The following is a 27,650-nucleotide window of genomic DNA, read 5'->3' as shown; positions in this document are numbered from 1 at the left end:
TTTGAATTTTGAAGAGGAAATTGACTTTACCCAACCAGTGGTTTCCTGTGTATGTTGTATCCGGTGAAGGAGCCAGGGCCTTGGTGATATATTGCCGTGCTCAACTGCAGAATTTCCTTTCGCTGGTGGTGGTTTGACATGTGCTTCAAGGTTCTGACGTGTCTTCATGTATTCTTATATATTCTGCTATGTGCATTACATAGAAAAATCATCTGTGACAAGAAAATATGACTGATACAGCAATCCTGGATGTATCTTTTTTAAATAATATCAAAATTATAAGACATTCTTTCCTTGGTTCTTTTTAGCATTAACTAGTTGTACAAAGGAAGTGTATTTGATATATCTAGACATTCAGTAATGTACCTTGATCAGACTCAGCCCTTATCACTCTTTTATTTCCTTTCTCTCCTTCCTAATCTGTGTGTGTGTGTGTGTGCGCGCACGCGTGTGCTGGTGTTTGAACTCAGGAGCAGGATACTACACTCTCTCAGACTTTTCACTCAAGACTGGCACACTACCACTTGAGCCATATCTCCTAATTTGAAGCTAGTCCAAGCAGACAAATCCAAGAGACCAACAGAAAGCTAGAAGTGGTATAACACTAGCCTTGAGCAGAAAAACAAAAACAAGCACACAAGGCCCTGAGGTCCATCCCCAGTACTAGCACAAATAAACACATGGTTTGGGTCATGGCTTGCCCTAGTATGCAAGCACTGTATGCAAGAGTTCCGTCTCTAGTATTGGGGAGGAAAAAATGTTAGTGTATATACCAATATCCTTTTTGTTTTTAGGATATATAAGATGTAAAGATTTTTTTTGGTCATATCTTTTAGAACAAGGTTCTTTTTTTTTTGCTAGTTGTGGGGCCTGAACTCTGGGTCTGGGCCCTGTCCCTTAGCTCTTCAGCTCAAGGCTGACACTCTACCACTTGAGCTACAACGCCACTTCCGGCTTTTTCTGCTTATGTGGTGCTGAGGAATCGAACCCAGGGCCTCATGCATGCAAGGCAAGCACTCCACCACTGAGCCACATTCCCAGCCCTAGAACAAGGTTCTTTATCTGAACTTTATAGATTGAGAGCAGTATGTCTCTTAAGTGTGACTATGGGATTACAGATCACAGGTATAATTTTGAAAAAAGGAGTCTATCTGTATAGTCCTCCTCCTGCCCTTCCTCTAAGTTTCTGCTTCAGTCAATCTGAGATGTACCCTGCAGTCTGAATTACAAGAAGCTTACATGATTCTTTGCCAAAGAAAGTTCTGTAATTACTCCTATAGGCAGTCCATGGCTGCGATTTGAAAGAACTTGTCAACTTTTGAAATTGAATGATTTTTTTTCATTTTTTATTACTTATTTAATTTGATTTTTTTTCTTCTTTTTTGGGGTCTGGTTGTGGGGCCTGAACTCTGGGCCTGGGTGCTGTCCCTCAGCTCTTCAGCTCAAGGCTAGCGCTCTACCACTTGAGCCACAGCGCCACTTCTGGCTTTTTTCTTTTCTGCTTATGTGGTGCTGAGGAATCGAACCTAGGGCCTCATGCATGCAAGGCAAGCGCTCTACCACTGAGCCACCTTCCCAGTCCTTTTGTTTTTCTTAATTGAAGATAAAAGTCTTACAGACTTTCCTGCCAGGGCTGATTTTGAACCTCCATCATCAGATCTCAGCCTCCTGAGTAGCTAGGAATACAGGTGTGAGCCACCAGGGCCCGGTGATTTTTTTTCCTTTAGAGTCTGGATTCCTTTTTCTGGAAAGAGGATCTGTAAATTTCCCATCCAGAGTCACAAAAAGCACAAGGATTCAAGAAGAATTAAGTCATTGTCCCAACTCTGCTTCCTCTGAATCTTTTTTCGGTTATAAATTCTTAGTTTTCTCTTAGAATAATGAGGGAATTTTATGTGAGGTCAGTTTTATCTTGTTTTGTTGTGTGGTGTGCGTGTGTGTGTGTGTGTGTGTGTGTGTGTGTGTGTGTGTGTGTGTGTGTGTTAGTTGTGGAGCTTGAACTCTGGGCCTGGGGGTGTCCCTCAGCTCTTCAGCTCCAGGCTAGCGCTCTCCCACTTGAGTCACAGCACCCATTTCCAGGCTTTTGTGTTTATGAGGTGCTGAGGAAGCAAACCCAGGGCCTCATGCATGTGAGGCAAGCACTCTACCATTGAGCCACCTTCCCAGTCTGCTCAATTTTTTTTAATTGCTTTTTTTTTTTTTTTTTTTTTTTTTGAGTCTGGTCGTGGGGCCTGAACTCTGGGCCTGGGGGGTGTCCCTCAGCTCTTCAGCTCAAGGCTAGCGCTCTATCACTTGAGCCACAGCGCCACTTCCGGCTTTTTTCTTTTTGCTTATGTGGTGCTGAGGAATCGAACCCAGGGCCTCAGGCATGCAAGGCAAGTGCTCTACCACTGAGCCACCTTCCTAGCCCTGTTTTTATTTTTTTTTTTAACTATATATATTTTTTGTCTTTTCTTTTTGATACTAGGGATCAAACCCAGGATGTTGCACTTGCTAGGCAAGCGCTTTGCCACGGAGCTACATCCCAGCCCTCAATTTTTAAAAAAAATTGTATTCTTGTATTCTTTCTGTGCTTCTTTCATTAAAATGAATTTTAAGCCCTTAGTAATTATGTTTTTGTACCAGAGCTACATTGTACAAGTAATAATAATTCCTGCTTTTCTTTCCTTTTCGTTTTTGCTTTTTAGACACAGGATCTTGCCATGTACTCTAGGCTAGCCTCAAATTTACTATCCTGTATCAGCCTCCAGAGTGCTGGGATTACAGGCCTGTACCATCACACCTGGCATAGTAATAATTTCTAACATTTATTTATTGAGAACAACAATGTGCAAGTTAAGTTTACCAAACTCAGTACATAGGTTTTAATTATGCTTCACAGCCACTACATGAAATTACCATTAAATATACTCAGTTAACAAGCAAATTGAAGCCTATATTAACTTAACATAGTTTGTGGAACAGTAGAACTAGGTCTTGAGTCCTTTCTGATATAGTGACCAATTCTGTGTAGTTCTATAGATTACAAATTAATCTAATTTTGAGTGGTTGTATAGATTACAAATTGATCATATATCTATAGATATATGCATAGACAATGGAATATTCTTCAACTTTAAAAAGGAAGGATAGGGTGGGGCACTGGTGGTCACACCTATAATCCTAACTGAGATCTGAGGATCAGAGTTCCAAGCCAGCCCAGGCAGGAAAGTCCAGGAGACTCTTAACCACCAAAATAGCTGGAAGTGCAACTGTGGCTCAAGTGGTAGAGTGCTAGCCTTGAGCAAAAAAGCTCAGGGATAGCATCAAGGCCCTGGACTAGCACAAAACAAAACACTTTCTTTCCTTCCCCTTCCCCCTCCCCCTCTCCCACTCCCTCCCTTCCCCCTCCCCCTCCCCCTCCCCCTATCCTCCTCCCCCTCTCCCTCTCCCTCTCCCTCTCCCTCTCCCTCTCCCTCTCCCTCTCCCTCTCCCTCTCCCTCTCCCTCTCCCTCTCCCTCTCCCTCTCCCTCTCCCTCTCCCTCTCCCTCTCCCTCTCCCTCTCCCTTCATGGGGCTTGAACTCAGCCTGGGCGCTGTCCCTAATCTCTTCAGCTCTACCACTAGAGCCACCACACCACTTCCAGTTTTCTGGTGGTTAATTGGAGATAAGAGTCTCACAGACTTTCTTGCCCGGGCTGGCATTGAACCACGTCAGATCTCAGCCTCCTGAGTAATGAGGATTACAGGTGTGAGCCACCAGTGCCTGGTTAACATTTTCTTTTTAATGAATGGAAGATAAAAGTTGTGCTGTACCTTTTAATAATTATGATGGTGATGAGTGTGATTTAACTTTTTCTAAATATTCTAAATTTGAGCTTTTTAAAAAATTTCCTTCTAGATCAAAGAGAGCGCATCACAGACAAGGGATGTACTCAAACAGCACTTTAATGACTTAAAGGGAACCCTTGGGAAGCTCCTGGATGAGCGATTGGTGACACTTTTGCAACAGGTGGACGTCATTGAACAGGAGACCATTAAACCACTGGATGACTGCCAGAAGCTCATAGAACATGGAGTTACCACTGCAGAGGACCTGGTCCGAGAAGGTGGGAGTCCAGAGAGCCTGTTAAATGTGGTTCATTCAGATTGATACTTGGCTGATGTGTCAAGATACCAGCAGGCTTCTTGACATCTATGGGGCCCCTGGGATGTTTCTATCTTGAGAGTTTATAATATGACAGATCTGAAGTATCCCATGGTAAGTATAATTGAAGTACTGATCAGAATCATTTACAAAATAAGCAGTAAATAGGGGCTGGGAATGTGGCTTAGTGGTGAAGTGTTTGCCTAGCATGCATGAGGCTCTGGGTTCAATTCCTCATTACCACATAAACCAAAAAAATGTGGTGCTGTGGTGCAAATGGTAGAGTCCTAACCTTGGGCAAAAAAAGAAGCTTAAGAACAATGGGGAAGCCCTGAGTTCAGGACCCAGGACTGGCAAAAAAAAATAAAATAAATGATTTGGCCAAATGGTTTTGAGATTCTATGTGTTTTGTGGAACAGTTTTAAGGTTATTTTGAATTTGTTCAAATATTTTTCAGTGTACGTAGTTTATAGAACTTAAATCCCCATCTCTTTGAGAATGTTAAAATGATTGGTTTATTTCTGAAACTTAGATTTGATTTTGGTTTTGGGTTTTTTGGTTTTGTTGTTTTAATTGGTACCTGTCCTGGAGCTGAAACTCAGAGCCTGGGCACTGTCTATGAGCTTCTTTTGCCGAAGGCTTGTATTACACCTCTACTTCTGACTTTTTCTCAACCTCCTGAATAGCTAAGATTACAAGTGTGAGATACCAGTACCTGGTGAAACTTAGATTCTTTTGTTTCTATCTTGAACAAGATTTTTTAGTTAAGTCATACCAAAGTCTTGCCTTATTTTCTCCCTTGCTTCATGGGGACCTTCCTACTGCCAACATGGGTGTCTGTCAGGTTCACTAAATGAAATGGTCGCAGTTCTGTTCTTTGGGATTCATAGCCCAGTGAGAGAAGACATGCTGAGTGAGATCTGTCTGTCTAGAAAAGTACAGGGTAGTTTTCTGAAGGAATCCCATAGAGCTTGAAGAAGTTCACCTGGACACTTAGATGGACAAGTTAAATTATAACCTATTGTACTACCTTTTTGAAATTTAGAAAAAAATAATTAAAAGGAAAAGTTCTAGGGCCATGATTCAAGGGATACAGTGCCTGCTTAGCCAGCACAAGAGCCTGAGTTCAAACCCAGGCATACATGTATAATCTAGCACTCAGGAGGGAGATATAACAAGATTCCAAGTTTTAGGCTGGCCTGGATTTCAAGTTCCAGTCCAAGCTGAGTTACAGCAAGACCTTGTCTCAAAATATAAAGAAAGTATTATGAAAATAGCCCAAGGGCTGGGAATATGGCTTAGTGGTAGAGTGCTTGCCTAGCATGCATGAAACCCTGGGTTTGATTTCTCAGCACCACATAAACAGAAAAGGCCAAAAGTGGCACTGTGGCTCAAAGTAGTAGAGTGCTAGCCTTGAGCAAAAAGAAGCTCAGGGGCAGTGCCCATGCCCTGAGTTCAAGCCCCAGGACTAGCAAAAAAGAAAAAGAAGTATTTATCCTCAACATGTTGGGGGAAAATAAAAAGAAATTTATCAAGCATACCAAAGGAAAAGAGATAGCCGTGATGCCACGGAGAAGTGACATCAGGTTTAGAGTGAATGGCAAAATCAAGGATCCATGGAAGCCAGATGTTTGTAACTCATGCCTAAAATCCTAGCTATTCAGAAGTTTGAGATCAGAGGGTCTTGGTTCCAAGCCAACCCAGGCAGGAAAATCTATGAGACTTTTTTAACCAGTCCTGGGGCTTGAACTCAGGGCCTGGGCACTGTCCCTGAGCTTCTTTTGCTCTCTATCACTTTTAGCACTCTACCACTTGCCACAGCACACTTCCAGCTTTTCTGTTTATGTGGTACTGAGGAATTGAACCCTGGGCTTCATGCATGCTAGGCAAATACTCTACCACTAAGCCACATTGTCAGCCCCTTTGAGACTCTTATCTCCAAGAATCTACTCAGAAAAAGCCAGAAGTAACACTGTGGCTCATGTGGTTGAATGCTAGCCTTGAGCAAAAGAAGCTCAGGGAAACCGGGCACCAGTGGCTCACACCTGTAATCCTAGCTGCTCAGGAAGCTGAGATCTGAGGATCGCAGTTCAAAGCCAGCCAGGGCAGGAAAGTCCATGAGACTCTTATCTCCAATAAACCACTAGAAAACGGGAAGTGGCACTGTGGCTCAAGTGGAGAGCACTAGCCTTGAGCTGAAGAGCACAAGGACAGCCCCCAAGCCCAGAGTTCAAGCCCCACAACCAACAGAAAAAAAAAAAAAAAAGCTCAGGGACAGAGCCGAGGCCCAAAGTGCAAGCCCCAGAACTGGCCAAAAAATTTTTGGGGGGATAAAATTATTGATTAGTTATGGATGATTATGTAGATATAAAATGAAGGGGAAAAAGAAGGATTTTGGATGATGAAAATGAGCTTGGTTTTGGGTGATGAGGTCAATGGTGGTGTTATTTATTGACACAGGAGGTGAAGGAAGAATAGAGATTTTATGGGACACTTAGGCATTTCATTTTGGGTCCTGAAGGTGTCAGAGTCACAGTGGTATATGCATTTAATCCAAATCCATGTGTAAGTAAAATCATCAAGAGATACTGTATAATATGGGCAGAACTGGTGGCAGAGGGCAGAACACCAATGTATGCCAACATTTAAAGAGCACTTGAAGGGAAAAGGAGCTCAAGAAGGAAACTAAATTCCATCCATCCCACAGAATGAGCTTGGTGGATGGCATAGGATAAAATGTATGGATAGCTCAAAAGTCTGTCACTCCAGCTGGAAGTTAATTGCCTTTTGATCTCCTTTGAATTCAGTGTTAACTTTACATAGTAATTATAATGGTCAATGAGAAGTTCTTATTTTTCACTGACCATAATAGTGCCTTTGAGAAAATTCTTTTTAGTAAGACCACAGAATATCTTCCTCTGGAGGCTTTGGACTTGGAAACAAACTCAGAAACAGGCCAGCACAGGTCAGGAGTGTTCACTCATCATCCAAGGACTGTTTTCATTTTAGAAAATAAATCCTTTGGGGCAAATGCATATTTGTTATAGCACTTGGTGCTTGAATTTTTTTTATATACTTCAAAAACATTTTTAATTTCTAACTTTTCTTCCCAAGGGAATTTGGAGCATTTAGAGGCAGTATTCAATGTGTTTCTGTTTTTCTGAGTAGAATTTTTTTTTCTTTCTGATAATACTGGTGTTTGAACTCAGGGACTCACACTGGCTTGGCAATTGCTTGCTTATCTCGTATACTACCATTTGAGCCACATCTCTGGCCCTGCTTTTTGCCTTTTTTTTTTTTTTTGTCAGTAGTGAGGTCTGAACTCTGGGTCTGGGTGCTGTCCCTCAGCTCTTCAGCTCAAGGCTAGCACTCTACCACTGGAGCCACAGCGCCACTTTCGGCTTTTTCTGCTTTTGTGGTGCCGAGGAATCGAACCCAAGGCCTTATGCATGCAAGGCAAGCACTCTACCACTGAGCCACTTTTCCAGCCCCTGCTTTTTTTTTTGGGGGGGGGGGGTCCAGTCTTGGAGCCTAAGCTTTGGGCCTAGGCGCTGTCCCTCAGCTCTTCAGCTCAAGACTAGTGTGCTACCACTTGAGCCATAGCACCACTTCCGGCTTTTTTTTTCTGCTTATGTGGTGCTGAGGAGTTGAACCCAGGGCCTCATGCATGCAAGGCAAGCACTCTACCACTGAGCCACCTTCCCAGCCCCTGCTTGTTATTTTAGAGATGGTATTTCTCAGATTTCTCTGTTTCTAACTGGCTTCAAGTCATGATCCTGTGGATCTAAGCCGGTAGCTTAGATCTATAGATAGGATTGCAGGCTAATGGTGCCAGGCTCCTGTTTTTCTTTGGGTGAAGAGAATCATAGGCTCTAACTTCAGTAATTCCAGGGTGCATTGAGATAACAAGGAGTTTTGGCACTGTTTTTCAGTACTATGGAGGATTTAGAAGTTGTTTATTTTCATACCCTCTGTACTACATTTCCTATTGTCCTGTTGAGTAATTTCTGACCTAATGTATGATGTTTTCTCTGGCACATCTGACTACATCATTTGGCTTTTTCCTTTTTTCTTTTTCCTTTTTTTTTTTTTTGGCTGATCCTAGGACTTGAACTCAGGGCCTGGATGCTGTCCCTCAACTTTTTTTTTTTTCCTCAAGACTAGTGCTCTACCACTTGAGCCATAACTCCACTTCTGGCTTTTATGGTAGTTTACTTGGATGTAAGGGTCTCATAGACTTCACTACCTGGCCTGACTTTGAATCCTCATCCTTAAATCTTAGCCTCCTGAGTAGCTAGGATTACAGACATGAGCCACCAGTGCCAGGCATTCATTTGTTTTTTTAAGACCTTGTGTCCTGTTGTTCCTATGAGGATAATATTTTGTTTCTATTAAAGTTAAAGATTCTGTAGTAGGGATGGAAAAAAAAAATTCCTGAGCCTACTGCTTTATGGAAAATTGACTATTGGAAATAGAGTGCTTGTATGGAACACAACGTTTCTTATCTCTGGTAAAATGCTGCCATGAGCCGGGCGCTGGTGGCTCACGCCTGTAATCCTAGCTACTCAGGAGGCTGAGATCTGAGGATCGCGGTTCAAAGCCAGCCCGGGCAGGAGAGACCGTGAGACTCCTATCTCCAATAAACCACCAGAAAACCGGAAGTGGCGCTGTAGCTCAAGTGGTAGAGCGCTCGCCTTGAGCTGAAGAGCTGAGGGACAGCACCCAGGCCCAGAGTTCAAGCCCCACGACCAACAACAAAAAAAAAAAATGCTGCCATGTATATTGTAACCCCTTTCTTCTTGAGCCTAGCTTTTATAAAATAGCCTCCTTTTCTTATTTTTTCTCTTCTCTTCTTTGCTTTGGTGCCAGTTCTGGAGCTTGAACTCAGGGCCTTGGAGCTGTCCCTGAGCATTTTTGCTCAAGGCTGGCACTTGAGCCACAGCTTCACTTCTAGCCTTTTGTTGGTTAATCAGATATAAGAGTCTCTCAGTGGCTCATGCCTGTAATTCTAGTTACTCCACGATGAAATGTTGAGGCCCACAATTTGAAGCCATCCCAGGCAGGAAAGCCTGTGATACTCTTTATCTCCAATTAACTACCAAAAAAGCCAGAAATAGTGCTGTAGCTCAAGTGGTAGAGCACTAGCCTTGAGCACAATAGCTCAAGGACAGTCCTCAGGTCCTGAGTTACAGCCCAAGGACTGATACAAAAAAAAAAAAAATCATGGACTTTGCTGCCCAGGCTGGCTTGATACTGAGATCCTCAGTAACAATGATTGCAGGCATGAGCCACTGGCTTCCTGCTAATAGTTTCTTTTTCTGTGTTTATCCTTGCTTACAGCTGGTTCTCTGCCACTTGAGCCATGCCTCCAGTTCAGCATTTTGGTGGTTAAATGTCTTTTTTTTTTTTTTTGGGTCCGGTCGTGGGGCCTGAACTCTGGGCCTAGGCGCTGTCTCTCAACTCTTCAGCTCAAGGCTAGCACTCTACCACTTGAGCCACAGTGCCACTTCCGGCTTTTTTCTTTTTGCTTATGTCGTGCTGAGGAATCGAACCCAGGGCCTCAGGCATGCAAGGCAAGCGCTCTACCACTGAGTCACCTTCCCAGCCCCCCTGGTGGTTAAATGTCTTATGGACTTCTCTGGCTGACTTCAAACTCAGTCCTCCAGGTCTTAGCCCCTGAGTAACTAAGACTATAGAGATGAGCCACTAGTGTAAAACTAAAATAGTCTCCTACTTTTTTGCCTTTTGCAAGTTTGAGTATGGCATGACTTCTTTTTTTAAAATTGTTATTATAAAGGTAAAATAGAAAGGGTTTATAGTTACATAAGTCAGGTGATAAGTACATTTATTTTTGTCACCCTTCCCTTGCTCTCCCAGTTTTTCCTCCTGTGGCATGACTTCTAGCAGGAATTATTTACAAGAGAACTGGGAACCCATATAGACACAAATTGTGTTTGTTGGTTGCTTTCTGGTGTGGCCATTTTTCACTGTATTCATTTTCTTACACTTGGTTGTAGGTGAGATTGCCATTCTTGGTGGGATAGAAGAACAGAATGAAAAACTGTGGAGCTTTGCCAAAAAGGCTTCCCACATCCAGTTGGACAGGTAAAAGAGTTTGTCCTTGGGACATAGGTTTAAGTGTTTCAATAATGTCTCCTTTTTTTCCCAAGATGAAAGGAATATATTTTTTCAAATTTTTTTTTTGGTCGGTCATGGACGTGAACTCTGGACCTGTCCCTCAGCTCTGCAGCTCAAGGCAAGCGCTCTACCGCATGAGCCACAGCACCACTTCGGGTTTTCAAGTGGTTTATTGGAGATAAGAGCTTCATCCTTGAGCCGGGCACCTGTAGGTCTCGCCTGTAATCCTAGCTACTCAGGAGGCTGAGATCTGAGGATCACAGTTCAAAGCCAGCCTGGGCAGGAAAATCCGTGAGACTCTTATCTCCAATAAACCATCAGAAAGCCAGAAGTGGCACTGTGGCTCAAGCGGTAGAGTGCTTGCCTTGAGCTGGAGAGCTGAAGGACAGCGCCCAAGCCCAGAGTTCAAGCCCCACGACCGACCAAAAAAAAAAAGTTGCATCCTGTCCGGACTGGCTTTGAACAGTGATCCTCAGATCTCAGCCTCCTGAGTAGCTAGGATTACAGGCGTGAGCCACCGGATCCCAGCTTATTTTTTCAAGTTTTTACCCTTGGGTATCGCTGTGAAATAGTTGTGATTATAATCTTTGGCAGTGTTATTACAGATCTTTTTCAGCTCCAATGTATTAGAGGAATGTGGAGACAGGATTTTTTCATATAGTCTAGGCTCCAGGCTGGCCTTGAGATTGTAATCTTCCTGTCTGAACCTCAGGAATGCTAGGATTATAGGCATGCACTATCATTCCTAAATTCCAATGATCTATATAACATATAGATTATATATAATTAGCCAGGGGCTGGGAAGGTGGCTCAGTGGTAGAGCGCTTGCCTTGGATGCATGAGGCTCTGGGTTCGATTCCTCAGTACCATATAAGCAAAAAGGAAAAAGCCGGAAGTGGCGCTGTGGCTCAAGTGGTAGAGCGCTAGCCTTGAGCTGGATAGAGCTGAGGGACAGTGCCCAGGCCCAGAGTTCAGGCCCCACAACCGGACCCAAAAAATAAAATAAATAAAAAATAATAATAATAATTAGCCAGGTGCCAGTGGCTCATGCCTGTAATCCTAGCTACTCAGGAGGTTGAGATCTGAGGTCATGCATGGTTCAAAGCCAGCGAGGACAGGAAAATCTGTGAGCCTTTTTTTTTTTTAATTGTGAAAATACCGTATAGAGGGATTACAATTACATGGTCAAGATAAGGAGTACATTTCTTTTTTGGGCGCTGTCCCTCAGCTTTCAGATCAAGGCTAGCGCTCTACCACTTGAGCCACAGCACCACTTCCGGCTTTTTTATTTTGCTTATGTGGTGCTGGGGAGTCAAACCCAGGGCCTCATGGATGCAAGGCAAGCGCTCTACCACTGAGCCACCTTCCCAGCCCCCTCTGTGAGACTCTTATCTCCAATAAAAACCCCTAGAAAACCAGAAGTGGCACTGTAGCTCAAGGGGTAGAGTGCTCACCTTGAGCTGAAGAGCGCAGGGACAGTGCCCAAGCCCAGAGTTCAAGCCCCACAACCAACCAAAAAAAAAAAAAAAGATTATATATATATAACATAAAGATTAACCCCCCATACTCTTTTCTGGGGGAATTCAGGATCCTTCTAACATGTAACTAACCTAAAGTATGTTTTCAACTCTTTGAGTTAAAAGTCTCATAAATACATGTGCTTTGTTTCCTCAGCTTACCAGAAGTGCCTTTACTGGTTGATGTGCCATGTTTATCTGCTCAGTTGGATGACTCAATTCTTAACATAGTGAAAGACCACATTTTTAAGCATGGAACAGTAGCATCTCGCCCACCAGTACAGATAGAAGAACTAATAGAAAAACCTGGAGGCATCATAGTACGGTGGTGTAAGGTATGTAATTCAGAATTGCAGAAGTAGAAGTAGATGGAGGTATGGCTGAAATGATAGAGCCCCAGCTGTGTAAGCCAAGGCTAATACCAACCACAAAAAATAGAAGGAAAGTAGTAATGGTGTGTTTCTTTTGGTCTTCTCTATCTAGTATAGCCCATATTCAGTTCATGGGCCTATGTGGTTGGTCCAGAATGTTTCCACTTGTTCTCTAGTTTTTACTTAACAGAAAACCTTTCTTTTTAGGTGGATGATGACTTTACAGCCCAAGATTACAGGCTCCAGTTTCGTAAATGCACTTCAAATCATTTTGAAGATGTCTATGTAGGTTCTGAAACTGAATTCATAGTATTGCACATAGACCCCAATGTCGATTACCAGTTCAGAGTCTGTGCCCGTGGAGATGGCCGGCAAGAGTGGAGTCCTTGGAGCGTCCCCCAGATAGGCCATTCCACACTGGTGCCACACGGTATGCTGTTCTCTTCCCATTGATGGAGCTTACTTATGTTTAGCAATATTTATATTCTGTGCTACAAGTAGCAGGTTGATCAGTTTATTCTTCAGGGTAAGTCTTGAACTGGTGAAAAGAATATGAATCATGTTTCTTTCTAACTACTTCATGTAAATTTGGTCTTCATCAGTTCTTAACTTTAGAGTTCAAAACTAATGCTAGAGGGACTGGGAATGTGGCTTAAAGGTTGAGTGCTTGCCTAGCATGCATGAAGCCCTGGGTTCGATTCCTCAGTACCACATCAACAGAAAAAGTCAGAAGTGGTGCTGTGGCTCAAGTGGTAGAACACTAGCCTTGAGCAAAAGAAGCTCAGGGACAGTGCCCAAGCCCTGAGTTCAAACCCCAGTACTTGCAAAAATAACAACTAATGCTAGATAGATTCTTAGCATAACATAAAACTAAGATTGAAAATACTGCATAGGACACTGATTTTTTTTCCAAACCCTCAATAATGTGGCTAGAGGAGTTTACGTAAAAGCATTTTTGTTTGTTTTTTTGTTGGTCATGGGGCTTGAACTTTGGGCCTGGGCACTGTCCCTCAGCTCTTCAGCCCAAGGCTAGCACTCTACCACTTGAGCCACAGTGCCACTTCTGGCTTTTTTGTTTCTGTTTATGTGGTGCTAAGGAATCAAACCCAGGGCCTTAGGCGTGCAAGGCAAGCACTCTATCACTGAGCCACCTTCCCAGCCCTACTTAAAAGTTTTAATGTTTAAAATTAGTCTCTCTCCTTCAGTTTATTCCTGTTTCAGCTTCTTAGTTAGCTGAAACTAAGATATCTGCCACACACCTGGCTACATATTAATTATTTATTTTAATGTGGTATGGGGATTTGAACCCAGGGCCTTGTGCATATGTAGCATGCTCCACTCTAGTTCAGACAAATTTGAACCATGATTTTATTAGCTGGGAGGTAATAGTTGTTTGATTTTCCATTCTAGAATTACGTGCTAATATACTAAATAGTTTTTGTAATTTGTGGGACAAACTATGGGACCCTGTTACTGAATATTCTGTTTTGTTAAACATAGACAGGGCTAACATCTATGATAGTCACTTTCACTTCTCCATTCTATTTAATGTGTCTGTGTTGAAGTTATCACTGAAAAGATTCTAATAATGTTGAATATATTTGCTTTTAAAAAGAGTGGACAGCTGGCTTTGAGGGGTACAGTCTGAGCAGTCGAAGAAATATAGCCCTCCGGAATGATTCAGAATCGTCTGGTGTTCTGTACTCAAACGCTCCAACCTACTTCTGTGGGCAGACCTTGACATTCAGGCAAGTGGATTTAGCCATGTGTGTAAAGAATGCAGAAGCTAGATTTAAAATGTCCTATGCCAGGTGCCGGTGGCTCACCCCTATAATCCTAGCTACTTAGGAGGCTGAGATCAGGAGTCTGGGCAGCAAAAGCGGTGAAACTCTTATCTCCAAACCACCAGAAAACCGAAAGTGGCAATGTGGCTCAAGTGATAGAGTGCTAGCCTTTAGCTGAAAATCTGAGGGACAGCACCCAGGCCAGAGTTCAAACCCCATGACCGACAAAAAATAAATAATAAAATAAAATGTCCTAAGTTCATTCCATCCTTTACAAACAGTGTTACTTTGGGAAGTTCTATGTATATCAGTTTTCATAATGCTATTTGAAGATGAATTAAGATGATGTATAGAAAGCACTTGTACTCAGTATGTTTAGCTCTCTTTCTCTCTTGATAAATTGAGGTAAAAAGATTATATCATTAAAAAAAAAAAGATGATTTCATAATTAGGCTCACACCTGAGATCAGGAGGCCTCTCAGGAGGCTGAGATCTGAGGATGGTGATTTGAAGCCAACCCAGGCAAGGAAGTCTGTGATATTCCAATTAAGGCCAAAAAAGCCCCAAGCACAGAAGCAGAGCTGTGGCTCATGTGGCAGAGATCTACCCTTGAGCAAGCTCTCAAAGCTGGGGGCTAGGGGCTCACACCTGTAATCCTAGGTACTCAGGATGCTGAGATCTGAGAATCTTCAATTTGAAGCCAGTCCCTGCAGGAAAGTCTGAGATTCCTATCTGTAGTTTACCAATAGAAAGCTGCAGGTGGTGCTTGAAGCTAAAGTGATAAAGTGCTAGCCTTGAGCAAAAGAATTAAGGAACAATACCCAGGTCCTGAGTTCAAGCCCCAGGATGGACCACTGGCTAGAGGAAAACAACAATATTAGCTTGAATAAAACTTTCAGATATTCTCCGTGCCTCCTCTAACAAGAGACTAAGAAGAGCAAGAACTTGGGATAAACACTCAGCAAAATTCTATCAGCAGAGCATAGTGAAAAGCAGGCAAGCATTGAATCGTTTACAATTGTCAGACCACATTAATTTGTGCTCTGTCTCACTTTGTATATCTCACCTCACCCTTTGTGGGGTTTCTTTGTTTTGGTTTTGGTTCCTTGTGGGGCTTGAACTCTGGGCCTGGGCACTGTACCTTAAGGTGAGCACTCTACCACTTGAGCCAAGTGCCACTTGGAGTTTTCTGGTAGTTAATTGGAGATAAGAGAATCTCACAGACTTTTCTGCCTAGGCTGGCTTTGAACCATGATTCTCAGATCTCAGCCTCCTTAGTAGCTAGGATTACAGGTGTGAACCACCGGGGCCCAGCCCCCTCGTGTTATTTTTTTTTTTTTTAATTTTTGGTCGGCCGTGGGGCTTGAACTCTGGACCTGGGCGCTGTCCCTCAGCTCTTCAGCTCAAGGCGAGCGCTCTACCACTTGAGCTACAGCGCCACTTCCGGTTTTCTGGTGGTTTATTGGAGATAGGAGTCTCACGGTCTCTCCTGCCTGGGCTGGCTTTGAACCGCGATCCTCAGATCTCAGCCTCCTGAGTAGCTAGGATTACAGGCCTGAGCCACCAGCGCCCGGCCTCCTGTTATTTTTTTTTTTTAATGACTTAACCAGAAAAATATGTCTGTGTCTCTTGCTTAAACAATACTGTCATTAAGGAATCTCCTGGGAAGGGACATGGATTGATTTCAGTCCACAGCTTAACCATTGCTGGCTGTAGCCTGACACTGGGAGCCTTAGTGAACTATTTGCTCTTCTGCCTTTGAAGAAGTTTGACTGGCCCACTTGGCAGAGCAGCTAACTGAAACTCAGTTGATCTCAGTATTCTTAGCTACACTTTGCATTTTTGTCATTTTTTTCCCCCATGAGCATGGAATGAAATTATTTTCTTCCTTTTAAAGGCAGAAGCAGTTAAGTGAGAAGATGGGGGTGGGAAGGGCAGGTAGGCCCACCTGAATAAAGATAAACTTTATTTAGTTGCTTTAAGGGTACTTGGAAGGATGACTATACTCTGTAAGTACTACTTTGCTTAGCCATTTTGTGTTTGCTGAAGTTTCTGGAAGGCTTATAGCAGCTAAAGCCAGAAAATTTGTGCTCCTAGCTCTGTGTGTGTGTGTGTGTGTGTGTGTGTGTGTGTGTGTGTGTGTGTGTGTGTGTGTGTGTGTGTGTGTGTGTGTGTGTGTGTGTGTGTGTGTGTGTGTGTGTGTGTGTGTGTGTGTGTGTGTGTGTGTAAATTCGTATTCTTTCAGTACTTGTAAAAAGGGGTTACCATTCAGCAAATTAGTTTATAAGTCTAATGCATTTTTTTTTTAACCCCTCATTCCTGGGGCTTGAGCACTGTCCCTGAGCTTCTTCTGCTCAGGGCTAGCATTGTACAACATGAACCACAGTGCCACTTCTGGCTCTTTCTGTTTATGTGGTGCTGAAGAATCTAACCCAGGGCTTCTTGCATTCTGGGCAAACACTCAGCCACTAAGCCACATTCTCAGCCTCCAAACTGGATCTTAACAGTCCTTGTCTGCATCTCTTGGCAACTCCCTTTTATTTTATCTCCTTGATTTCTTTCTGAACGTTCCTTTCTCTCTTTCTTTGCTTCTAACTTTTCCTGGTCTTACTTTCTAGTAAAATTTTATTGCCCTCCCCCCTTTTTCCTTTGTTTTGTGCTGGTCCTAGGGATTGAACTCAGGGACAGGACCCTGGCCCTGAGCTTTTTTGCTCAAGGCTAGCACTTTATCCCTTAGCCATAGTTCTGATCTTGCTGTTTGGTAGTTCATTGGAGTCTTGCAGGCTTTTCTGCTCAGGCTAGCTTCAATCCTCAGATCTCAGCCTCTTATGTAGCTAAGATTACAGGTGTGAACCACCTGTACCTGGCAGAAGTTAATTTTTTATTTATCTATTTATTTTGCCAGTCCTGGGGCTTGGACTCAGGGCCTGGATACTGTCCCTGAGCTTCTTTTTGTTCAAGTCTACCACTTGAGCCACAGCGCCATTTCCCTTTTTTTCTGTTTATGTGGTTCTACTGAAGAATCAAACCCAGGGCTTCATGCATGCTAGGCAAGCACTCTACCACTAAGCCACATCCCCAGCCCCAGAAGTTAATTTTTAAGTATAATTTTAGTGTTATTATTAAGGTATTATATAATGAGGTTACCACTTCATAAGTCAGGTAATGAGTGCAATTCTTTGTTTGGGCTTTTTTAGCTGCTTTTTTTTTTTTTTTTTTGTCTTTTTGGTACTGAGGATCCAATTCAGGAAATTGTACTTGCTTGACAAGTGCTTTGCCACTGAGCTACATCCCATATCATGAGTACAATGCTTTTTAGATAATAATTGTTTTTAACTACTGTCTTTGAAATCCTGTCAGTGCCTCTGTATGATATCATAAAAGACATTGCACAGTCCCAGGAAAGTTGTAGATTAGCTGGAGTTTCATATTTGGCTTCTGTGACCCTCGCAAGAGAAAGAAGGAGTAGGCCTTCCAGATTGACACTTGGCTCTATTACACTCTTGGGGAATATCAGGCAGAAACATTTTCCCTACAGTGTTCATTATAGCCTTGTATAAGATCAGCCAGCTGCTTGGTGAAGTACATTAGGATTCTACACCTTAGCTTTTTGTTTATTTGTTAATACTTGCAGGCAGGTGTTCACACGTAATGAATATTCCTTCCAAAGAATATTTCTTTTTTTTAAATAATTTTATTGAGATTAACTGATTACATAAATTCCACATATTTCATAGTATTGTGAGATAGTGGTACTTAGTTAAAGTCACAAACACATTCTAACCTTCACAAGGCAAATTGGCATTATCATGGTCTATACAGTTTGTGAATTCTATGAGCCTTGACAATACAGCTATTTCTTCCACATCGGGTATATGTACATTTCTTTCCTTTTGCTCAGTGTCAGCTGTTCCCACTTTCCCTTTCGTTCTCTCCCTCCCATCGCTGCTCTTGAGTTGCTTAGTTCGTTTCCATCAATGTCCAGTGCAGCTGATGGATCAAGCTTTTGTTTGTTTTCCCCTGTTTCCTCAGTTTCTGTGTCCTCTTCCTAGTCAAGGAATATTTCTTAAAGTTTTCTCCCTCTGTATTCTGCTTTAAAATTACTTTGCCAAAATATAAGGCAATTTTTCTGATGAACTTCAGTCTTTTCTCTTTGAATGAGGCTAAACATTTCATTGATTTTTATCCATGCAATGGGTACTTTAGGTAATACAATTTTATTATTATTATTATTATTTTGTTGGTTGTGGTCCTGGGCGCTGTCCCTCAGCTCTTCAGCTCAAGGCTAGCACTCTACCACTTGAGCCACAGTGCCACTTCTGGCTTTTTCTGCCTATGTTGTGCTGAGAAATCAAACCCAGGGCCTCATGCATGCAAGGCAAGTACTCTACCACTGAGCTGCCTTCCCAGCCAGGTAATGCAAAAGTTAAGAAAGAAAAGGCCAAAGCCAGGCATGATGTTACAGGTCTATTAATCCAGAATTTAGGAATGGAGACAGGACAATTTTAAGTTTGAGACCAGCCTGATTCCTTTAGCAAGACTGTGTGTCAAAAAAGTCAAGGGGTAAAGATGTGACTCAATGTAGAGTCCTTGTTTAGCATATACAAGGGAGTAGATTTGACCCCCCATACCACAAATATAAAAGAAGCTAAAAACCCTGCTTTAGCTGGGTGTGGTTATGCTCACCTATAATCCTATGACTTGGAGGCAGGAAAATCCATAGTTTGAGGCCAGCCTGGGAGTGCATAGTGAAACTTTGTCTCTCAGAAAGAAAGAAAACTGGGAGGGAGGAAGGGAAGAGGAAAAGAAAGAAAGTGGAAGGAAAGAAAAAAGCAGAACCATCAGCTCAATGTCAAATAAGAAGTTTATTAATTAGTATAAAAACAGCCAGGCTAGGCTAGAATGTGATTGAAGTGGTAGAGCACCAGCTGAACAAGCACAAGGCCCTCAGTTCACACCCATTACCAGTAAAAACAAGAAAAAAAAAACAAAAAACCCACAGCCAGGCTGCAGTGGAACAAAGAGGTAGGGAAGGATGTTCTTGATGCAAGATTAGTGAAGCCATTATCTCATTTGAAGCTGAAAAAGACACTTTAGGTGGAGCAAATCAAACTAAACTAAAAATTAAGGAGTTGCAGGCATTAGTGGCTCCTCTGAGGATTGCAGTTCAAGCCCCAAGACTGGCCAAAAAAGAAAAAAAAAAAAAGCTAGCCCAGTCAGAAAAGTCCCCCTCAGAAAATTCCCCAGAGGACGTGGCACTGTGGCTCAAGTGGTAGAGCGCTAGCCTTTAGCTGAAGAGCTGAGGGATAGCTCTCAGGCCCAGAGTTCAAGCCCCACGACCGACAAAAAAAGAAAAAGAAACTTCCCCAGAAACTTTTTTTTTTTTTTTGGCCTGTCCTGGGACTTGAACTCTGGGCCTAGATGCTGTCCCTCAGCTATTCATCTCAAGGGTAGTGCTCTACCACAGCACAACTTCTGATTTTTTTTTGTTTATGTGGTGCTGAGGAATTGAACCCAAGCCCTCATGCATGTGAGGCAAGCACTCTACCACTTATCTCCAATTAACCACTCAAAAACTATAAGTGGATGCCAAGTACCAGTGGCTCAAGCCTTTTAGTCCTAGCTACTCAGAAGACAGTGATCTGAGGATCACGGTTCAAAGCCAGCTCAGGCAGCAAAGTCCATGAGACTCTTATCTCCAGTTAACTACCAGAAAACCAGAATTGGTGCTGTGGTTCAAGTGGTAGAGCACTCGCCTTGAGCTGAAGAGCTCAGGGACAGCACCAGGCTCAAGGTTCAAGCCCTACAACAATGACAAAAAACTGTAAGCGGAGCTGTGGCTCAAAGTGGTAGAGCACTAGCCTTGAGCAAAAGAGTTCAGGGACAGTGCCTAGGGCCTGAGTTCAAGCCCAACAACCTACAAAAAAAAGACTGAGGAGTTGAAAAATTACAAAAAGCCATCTCCAGTGGCTCATATTTGGAATCCTAGCTACTCAGGAGGCTGAGATCTGAGGTTTGCGATTTGAAGCCAGCCAGGGCAAGAAAGTCCCTGAGACACTTTTTCTCTAATAAACTATTCAGAAAAGCCAGAAGTGGTGCTGTCTCAAGTGGTAGAGTGCTGGTCTTGAGCATAAAGAGGCTCAAGAACAGCAAGTATTGAATCAGGGTGGTGCTCAGGGACAAGGTATTGTCAGAGTAAATTCAAGAATAGTTATACATTCTTTAGGACAAACTCTGTATTTCTTCTTCCATGTCATCTTCTTCTTCATCTCAATACATTATCCACCCTGGTTTTATTTTTTTTTGCTGGTTGGTTCTGGGTCTTGAACTTAGGGTCTGGGCTCTGTCCCTTCTCTGTGCTCAAGGCTAATGCTCTACCACTTGAGCCACAGCACTACTTCCGGCTTTTTCTGAGTAGTTTATTGGAGATAAAAGAGTCTCACAGACTTTCCTGCCCTAGCTGGTTTCAAACCATGATCAACAGATCTCAGCCTCCTGAATAGCTAGGATTATAGGCATAAGCTACTGTCAAATAGACAGAGTCTATTTGTTTTTGTTGTTGTTTTTTCTTGCCTAGCCTGGCTTTGGATGGTGCTTTTCCAAGTCCCAGCATACTGAGCAGCCAGTATTATAGATGTGAGTCACCAGCAGTGGGCACCACATTTCTTTCTTTCTTTTTTTTTTTTGTCAGTTGTGGGGCCTGAACTGTGGGCCTAGGCACTATCCCTGAGCTCTTCAGCTCAAGGCTAGTGCTCTACCACTTGAGCCACAGCACCGCTTCCGGCTTTTTCTGCTTATATGGTACTGAAGAATCAAACCCAGGGCCTCATGCATGCAAGGCGAGCCCTCTACCACTGAGCCACCTTCCCAGCCAGGTGCCACATTTCTTTTTCCAGTCATCTATAGTAGGGGTTTAGATTGTTACCAGCTCCTCGCTTTTGTAATTTGCAGCGAATGTGGAAGTGAAAGTGTCTTTATCAGATCCTGACTTCAGGACTGAAGTCTTTTGGGGATGGCTGGATCTTGTTGTAATTCCATGCCATTGCTTTCTACAGTAGTTGTACCATTTTACAACAATACACAGAGTTTCTGTGTTTTCTACATTCTCACTAAGTTGTTTTTGGTTTTGGTTTTTTTCTATAAAGATGTGAGGTGATACTATTTTTTGTGTTTATGTTTTGGGCTTGAACTAAGGGCTTGAACTCAGGGTCTGGACAGTATCCTTGAGCCTTTGTGCTCAACGCTAGCATTCTACCATTTGAGCCACAGCTCTATGTCTGGCTTTTTGGTGGTTTATTGGAGAAGAGTCTCATGGACATTCCTGCCTGGGCTGGCTTCGAACCTAGGTTTACAGGTGTGAACCACTGGTGCCCTTCTACTATTTTGAGTATATTTTCATTATTTGCCCTTTAGCTTGTTGGGAATGTGTATATATTCTTTAGCAAATGTCCTTTTTCAAGTCCCTTTTCTTTTTGTTGTTAGTTGTAGTGCTTTCACTCTGGGCCTGGGTGCTGACCCTGAACCCTTCAGGTAAAGGCAAGCACTGTACCACTTGAGCCACAGCGCCACTTCTGTTTTCTAGTGGTTTATTGGAGATAAGAGTCACACAGACTTTCCTGCCTGGGCTGGCTTTGACCGAGATCCTCAGATTTCAGCGTCCTGAGTAGCTAGGATTACAGGCGTGAGCCACTGGCACCTGACCCTTTTTTTTTTTTTGCCAGTCCTGGGGCCTGCACTCTGGGCCTGGGCGGTGTCCCTCAGCTCTTCAGCTCAAGGCTAGCACTCTACCACTTGAGCCACAGCGCCACTTTCGCCTTTTTCCTTTTTGCTTAGGTGGTGCTGAGGAATCAAACCCAGGGCCTCAGGCATGCAAGGCAAGCGCTCTACCACTGAGCCACCTTCCCAGCCCCAGTTTCTCTATTTTCTTCTAGGAATTTTATGCTTTCAGATCTTACATGTAAGTCTTTGATCTGCTTTGAGTTGAATTTTTTTTGTTTTTGTTTTTATCAGTCATGGTGCTTGAACTTAGGGCTTAGGCTCTATCCCTAAACTCTTTCTGCTCAAGGCTAGTGCTCTAGCACTTTGAGCCACAGTCAGTTTTCTGCTGGTTAGTTGGAGATAAGAGGCTCATGGACTTTGCAACCTGAGATGGCTTTGAATTGCAATCTTTAGATTTCAGATTCCTGGGTAGCTAAGATTTAAAGGCATGAGCTGAATTTTTTTGTTTTTTTTTTTGGTTGGCTGTGGGTCTTGAACTCTGGGCCTGGGCGCTGTCCCCGCACTTTTCAGCTCAAAGCAAACGCTCTACCACTTGAGTCACAGTGCCACTTCTTTCCTGCCTGCACTAGCTTTGAACTGCAATCCTTAGATCTCAGCCTTCTGAGTAGCTAGGATTCTAGGTGTGAGCCACCAGCACCAGGCTATACTATCTATTCTTAAATAGTATAATTACTTGATAAACAGTGAAAATCCTTGCAAACTCTCATTGAAGGTTTAGTTGATGGCAGTAATAGTCATAACTATTATAATGACAAGTAAGACAAATATTCTGTGTCTAACTCCAGAACATAAAAATGTATTTCATAGGGCTGGGAAGGTGGCTCAGTGGTAGAGTGCTTGCCTTGCATGCATGAGGCCCTGGGTTCGATTCCTCAGCACCACATAAGCAAAAAGCAAAAAGCCAGAAGTGGCGCTGTGGCTCAAGTGGTAGAGCGCTAGCCTTGAGCTGAAGAGCTGAGGGACAGCGCCCAGGCCCAGAGTTCAGGCCCCATGACTGGACCCAAAAAAAAAAAAAGAATGTGTTTCATAGCTATGAATGTAGACTTCATAGTCCACCCGTCACCAACTAGATGATCAGAGTCAGGGTTGTTCATCTTGCTGTTTGCTTCTATAACTTAGTTTCCTTAGCTATAAAATGGGTGTGATGGTACTAGCTCACACTTCATAGGTTAGTAGGACAATTTAGAGAGATTATTTACAGATGGAGAATGTCATGTAGTACTCTACGTTGGGATGTATATGCATAGATTTCAATGCTGTAGCCTAGTGCACACCAAGGCTCCATGATATAAGCTGCAGCTCCTAGTCTGGACTTGCACAGCATGGTACTCTACTGCATACTGCATTATGTGCCTATATATAGAAAGGGGAGAATAAAGAGTCCCATAATCTTAGGGGGCCATCTTCATATATGTGGTACATCATTGACCTAAGTGCCATTTGTACGCTACAACTATGAAATATTTACAACAGTACCCAGAATGTTCTTTAGAAAAGAGCTTGCTCTTTTTTAGCTAGAGACTATTAGGTATCACATTATATTCAGACAAAATGATGAGATGACCTTTACGTCATTGACAGAGTTGAAACTGTGGGTCAGCCGGACAGAAGAGACAGTATAGGAGTGTGTGCAGAAAAGCAAAATGGATGCGACTCTCTGCAGCGGGATCGAGCTGTGTGCATCAGTACAAATGGTAAGCATGAGTGATTGTCCTTAGTAACTGTGCCCTTGAAACGTGCTAATTACTCTCAAAATAGGTATCTCTCCCCATTATACAAGAGACATTTAGATCTTCCTTTTCTTTTTGAGTGCTGGGGATTAAACCCAGATCTCAGTGCGTATGAGGCAAATGCTGTACTACTGAGCTACATTCCACAACTTTTATTAAGTGTTGCTTTTGCTGGGTGGGAGCTCTTGCCTTGACCTAAAGAGCTCAGGGACAGCACCCAGGCCCAGAGTTCAAGCCCCACGACCAAGAAAAAAATCTTGCTGTTTCACAGGTTGTAATTTTGTAATAAGTGTCCATTTTCTTTTGGTAAAATTCACATGGGAAATTCAGTCTCTAGTGGAAAAAGTAGAACACTGAACCAGTGTTTTAAAATGTGATTGGGGGGCTGGGAAGATGGCTCAGTGGTAGAGCGCTTGCCTTGCATGCATGAGGCCCTGGGTTTGATTCCTCAGCACCACATAAGCAAAACGAAAAAAGCTGGAAGTGGCGCTGTGGCTCAAGTGGTAGAGTGCTAGCCTTGAGCTAAAGAGCTTGAGGGACAGCACCCAGGCCCAGAGTTCAGACCCCATGACCGGACCCCCCCAAAAAAATATAACAAATAAAATATGATTGGGGCTGTAACGTTTTCTCCTGCCATGGAGAAGTGGCGAGTAGCATAATTAATTCTTAGCATTATGAAATGTTTTCCCTCCCTCCTTCCCTCCCTCCCTTCCTTTTTCTCTTTCTCCTCTTTTCTCTTTCTCCTTTTCTTGTGGGGCTTGAACTCTGGGCCTGGGTGCTCTCCCTGAGCTTTTCAGCTCAAGGCCAGTGCTCTACCACTTGAGCCACAGACCTACTTCCAATTTTCTGGTGGTTAATTAATAAGAGTCTCACAGACTTTCCTTGCTTGGCCTGGCTTTGAATCATGATCCTCAGATCTCAGCTTCGAGTACCTAATATTACAGGTGTGAGTTACAGCTCCCCGCTGGCTGGCTGGCTGGCTGGCTGGCTGGCTGGCTGGCTGGCTGGCTGGCTGGTTTCCTTCCTTCCTTCCTTCCTTCCTTCCTTCCTTCCTTCCTTCCTTCCTTCCTTCCTTCCTTCCCTCCCTCCCTCCCTCCCTCCCTCCCTCCCTTCCTCCCTCCATTTCCTCCCTCCCTTCTTTTTTATTCTATTCTTTTTTTGGGGGAAGGGGCGATCCGGTCATAGGCCTAAACTCTGTGCCTGGGGGTTGTCTCTCAGCTCTTCAGCTCAAGGCTAATGCTCTACCACTTGAGCCACAGCACCACTTCCGACTTTTTTTTCTGCTTATGTGTTGCTGAGGAATCGAACCCAGGGCCTCATGCATGCAGGGCAAGTGCTCTACCACTGGACCACCTTCCCAGCCCATATTCTAGGACTTGAACTCAGGGCCAGGGCACTGTCTTTGAGCTTCTTTGCTCAAGGTTAGCACTCCACCACTTGAGCCACAGCTCTACTTCTGGCTTTTTTGAGGGTTAATTGGAGATAAGAGTCTCACAGTCTTTCCTGCCCAGGATGGCTTTGAATCAAGATCCTCAGATCTCAGATATCTGAGTGGTTAGGATATACACATGAACCACCTGTGCCAGGCAGATACTTTCTTTTTCTGAATTAGGAAATGAGCTGTTACTATTCATCAAGAAGCCATGTCAGTCTCTTATCCTTACTCATGGGTAAATAACTCTAACATTTCAGGTGCCGTCTTTGTCAATGGAAAAGAAATGACTAATCAGTTGCCTGCAGTTACTTCAGGATCCACCGTCACCTTTGACATTGAAGCTGTGACTCTCGGAACCACCAATAATAATGAAAGTGGAAACTTCAAGCTCCGAGTGACTATTAGCTCAAATAACAGAGAAGTAGTTTTTGATTGGTTGCTTGATCAGTCTTGTGGTTCTCTTTATTTTGGATGCTCCTTTTTCTATCCAGGATGGAAAGTTTTGGTGTTTTAAAAAGTTTGGATATATGGCTTTGATTTGCAGGGTTTACTGTAGCTATCTTCATTGTGGTTATAGCTGATTTTTTTTTAGTCGGTTGTGGGGCTTGAACTCTGGGCTTGGGTGCTATCCCTGAGCTCTTCAGCTCAAGACGAGCACTCTACCGATTGAGCCACAGCACCACTTCCAGTTTTCTAGTGGTTTTTATTGGAGATAAGTCTCTCACAGACTTTCCTGCCTGGGCTGGCTTTGAAACACGATCCTCAGATCTCAGCCTCCTGAGTAGCTAGGATTACAGGTGTGAGCCACCAGCGCCCAGCTGTAGCTGATTTTTAAAAGCTGAATTCATTTCTTTGGCCGTTGGAAATGAAAAGCATTTACCAGATTCATATTCTAATATTTTAGTAATAGGAGAGTTGAGCAGTACAGACAAAACCATAATTTATTTTTGTTTTTAACCTACTGTTAAATGCCACAACATAATAAAAATGAAATTAGCTGTAAAAGTCTGAGAAAGTTAAAAAAAAAAAATACCATACCCTTCCACTGTTTTTTTGTTTTGTTTTGTTTTGTTTGTTTTTTGTTTTTGTCGGTTGTTTTTTGTTTTTGTTTTTGCCTGAACTCTGGGCCTGGGCGCTGTCCCTCAGCTTTTCAGATCAAACCTAGCACTTTACACTTGAGCCACAGTGCCACTTCTGGCTTTTTCTGCATATGTGGTGCTGAGGAATTGAACCCAGGGCTTCATGCATATAAGGCAAGCACTCTACCACTGAGCCACCTTCCCAGCCCCTCCACTGTACTTTTTAACATTGGTTTTTAGAATAGAAAAACTCATTGTGCCTAGCACCAGTGGCTCATGCCTTTAATTCTAGCTACTCAGGAGGCTCAGATCTGAGGATTGCAGTTCAAAGCCAGCCCAGGTAAGAAAGTTAATGAGACTCATCACCAGTTAACCACTCAAAAACCGAAAGTGTCCATGAGAGATAGCTCAGAGATAGCACCTAGGCCTAGAGTTCAAGCCCCACAATTGCCAAAAAACAAACAACAACCAAAAAAAAACACCTCATTGTAACATTCATTTTATAAAATCTCCATCAGTATCCAAGGCCATGTAAAACTCTGGAATAAAACAACAGGAATAGGGCAGGCCCAGTGTCTCACAACTGTAATTCCAGCTATTTGGATCCTCTATCAGGAGAATCCAGTTTTGAGGCCAACCCAACCCAGAAGTCAGTGAGACCTTATCTCAACAAACAAGCTGGGAACTGTTGTGAGCATCTGTCATCCCAGCTACATAGGAGGGATAATAGGTCCTCAGCAAAATGTGAGATCCTACCTGAAAAATAATAAACGTAAAGGGATGGAAGCATGGCTCAAGTTGAACATAAGTCAAAAGCAAGTCAGGCACCTCCCTAGCAACTGTGAGGCCCTGAGTGGAAACCAGGGGTAGATGGCAAAGTTCTGCCATAGGCATTCAGTTCTGTGTTCTCCACACCAGCTCTGTGTTCAGGTATTTGCAAGCAGTGTTAATGTTTATCCCATGCTCAGTATAATCTTTCTACCTGAAAAGCTTCATAATTTCTGCATATTTTGTTTTCTTCTTACAAAGCTCAAGCAAATTGTCTGTGATAAGAAACTATGGCCTTTCGTTCTCGCAGCAGGATTCAAATGGTTTGGAGGAACTGGAAGGATGACACTAGTACAGAAGTAACCCAGGGCAGTGGTGGCTGTCTCATGCGTCTGGCCACAACAATGCATTACTGTTGGTGGGTTCAGTGTGATATTGTTTGGATAAATGGTCTTCCAATGGACCACAGAAATATTGGGTAAATACTTGACCTATTCCTTTTAAAGTTTAATTTGTAAAATATTTATTTTAAGGACTAAATGTGTTTTTTTTAAAGTGGTCTTAAGTTACTACCAACCTACAGATTTTTAATATGAATTTTTTTTTCATTTTTATCAATAACAAAAGTGGAGAAGCAGGTGTGCTATTTTTGTAAGATAATTTATTTGGGGATTCAAATTCCCTATTAGACAATCAAGACCCTTTCTCCTTGCCTTTTTTTTTTTTTTTTTTTTTAACATAATAAGCTTTTCCCTTATGCAGTGACTGTTAATGTAAGAACGTAAGATGCTTTGTCCAGCCTTCTGAAACAAATAAACAATGAAAAGATATATGTGTGTATTGTTTGGTGAGATTTAATGAATCAAAATTTAATATGGCTTTTTTTTTCTCCCTTTGCAAAGGGCAAAAGGCACCTTGTAGCCG

At 42.9% G+C, this 27,650-nt stretch overlaps 1 protein-coding gene across 1 annotated transcript in view; it reads left to right on the top strand.

Moving 5' to 3' along the window:
• The window catches only part of Crlf3 (cytokine receptor like factor 3), a 41,026-nt gene extending 15,500 nt beyond the window's left edge, over positions 1–25,526 (top strand). Inside the window, exons 2-8 of the mRNA XM_042692305.1 lie at positions 3,880–4,087; positions 10,143–10,230; positions 11,938–12,115; positions 12,359–12,581; positions 13,767–13,899; positions 23,296–23,408; positions 25,137–25,526. Of these exons, the coding sequence (XP_042548239.1) occupies positions 3,880–4,087; positions 10,143–10,230; positions 11,938–12,115; positions 12,359–12,581; positions 13,767–13,899; positions 23,296–23,408; positions 25,137–25,393 (1,200 nt within the window). The 3' untranslated portion in view covers positions 25,394–25,526. The remainder of the gene's footprint in view (positions 1–3,879; positions 4,088–10,142; positions 10,231–11,937; positions 12,116–12,358; positions 12,582–13,766; positions 13,900–23,295; positions 23,409–25,136) is intronic.
• Positions 25,527–27,650: the final 2,124 nt, after the last annotated feature.

Source organism: Dipodomys spectabilis, unplaced genomic scaffold (genome assembly GCF_019054845.1).
Source record: "Dipodomys spectabilis isolate Male_0828 unplaced genomic scaffold, ASM1905484v1 ptg000004l, whole genome shotgun sequence".
Taxonomy (NCBI): Eukaryota; Metazoa; Chordata; class Mammalia; order Rodentia; family Heteromyidae; genus Dipodomys; species Dipodomys spectabilis.
The sequence above is the reverse complement of the archived record's forward strand: the minus strand, read 5'-3'. Positions and strand labels throughout refer to the sequence as shown.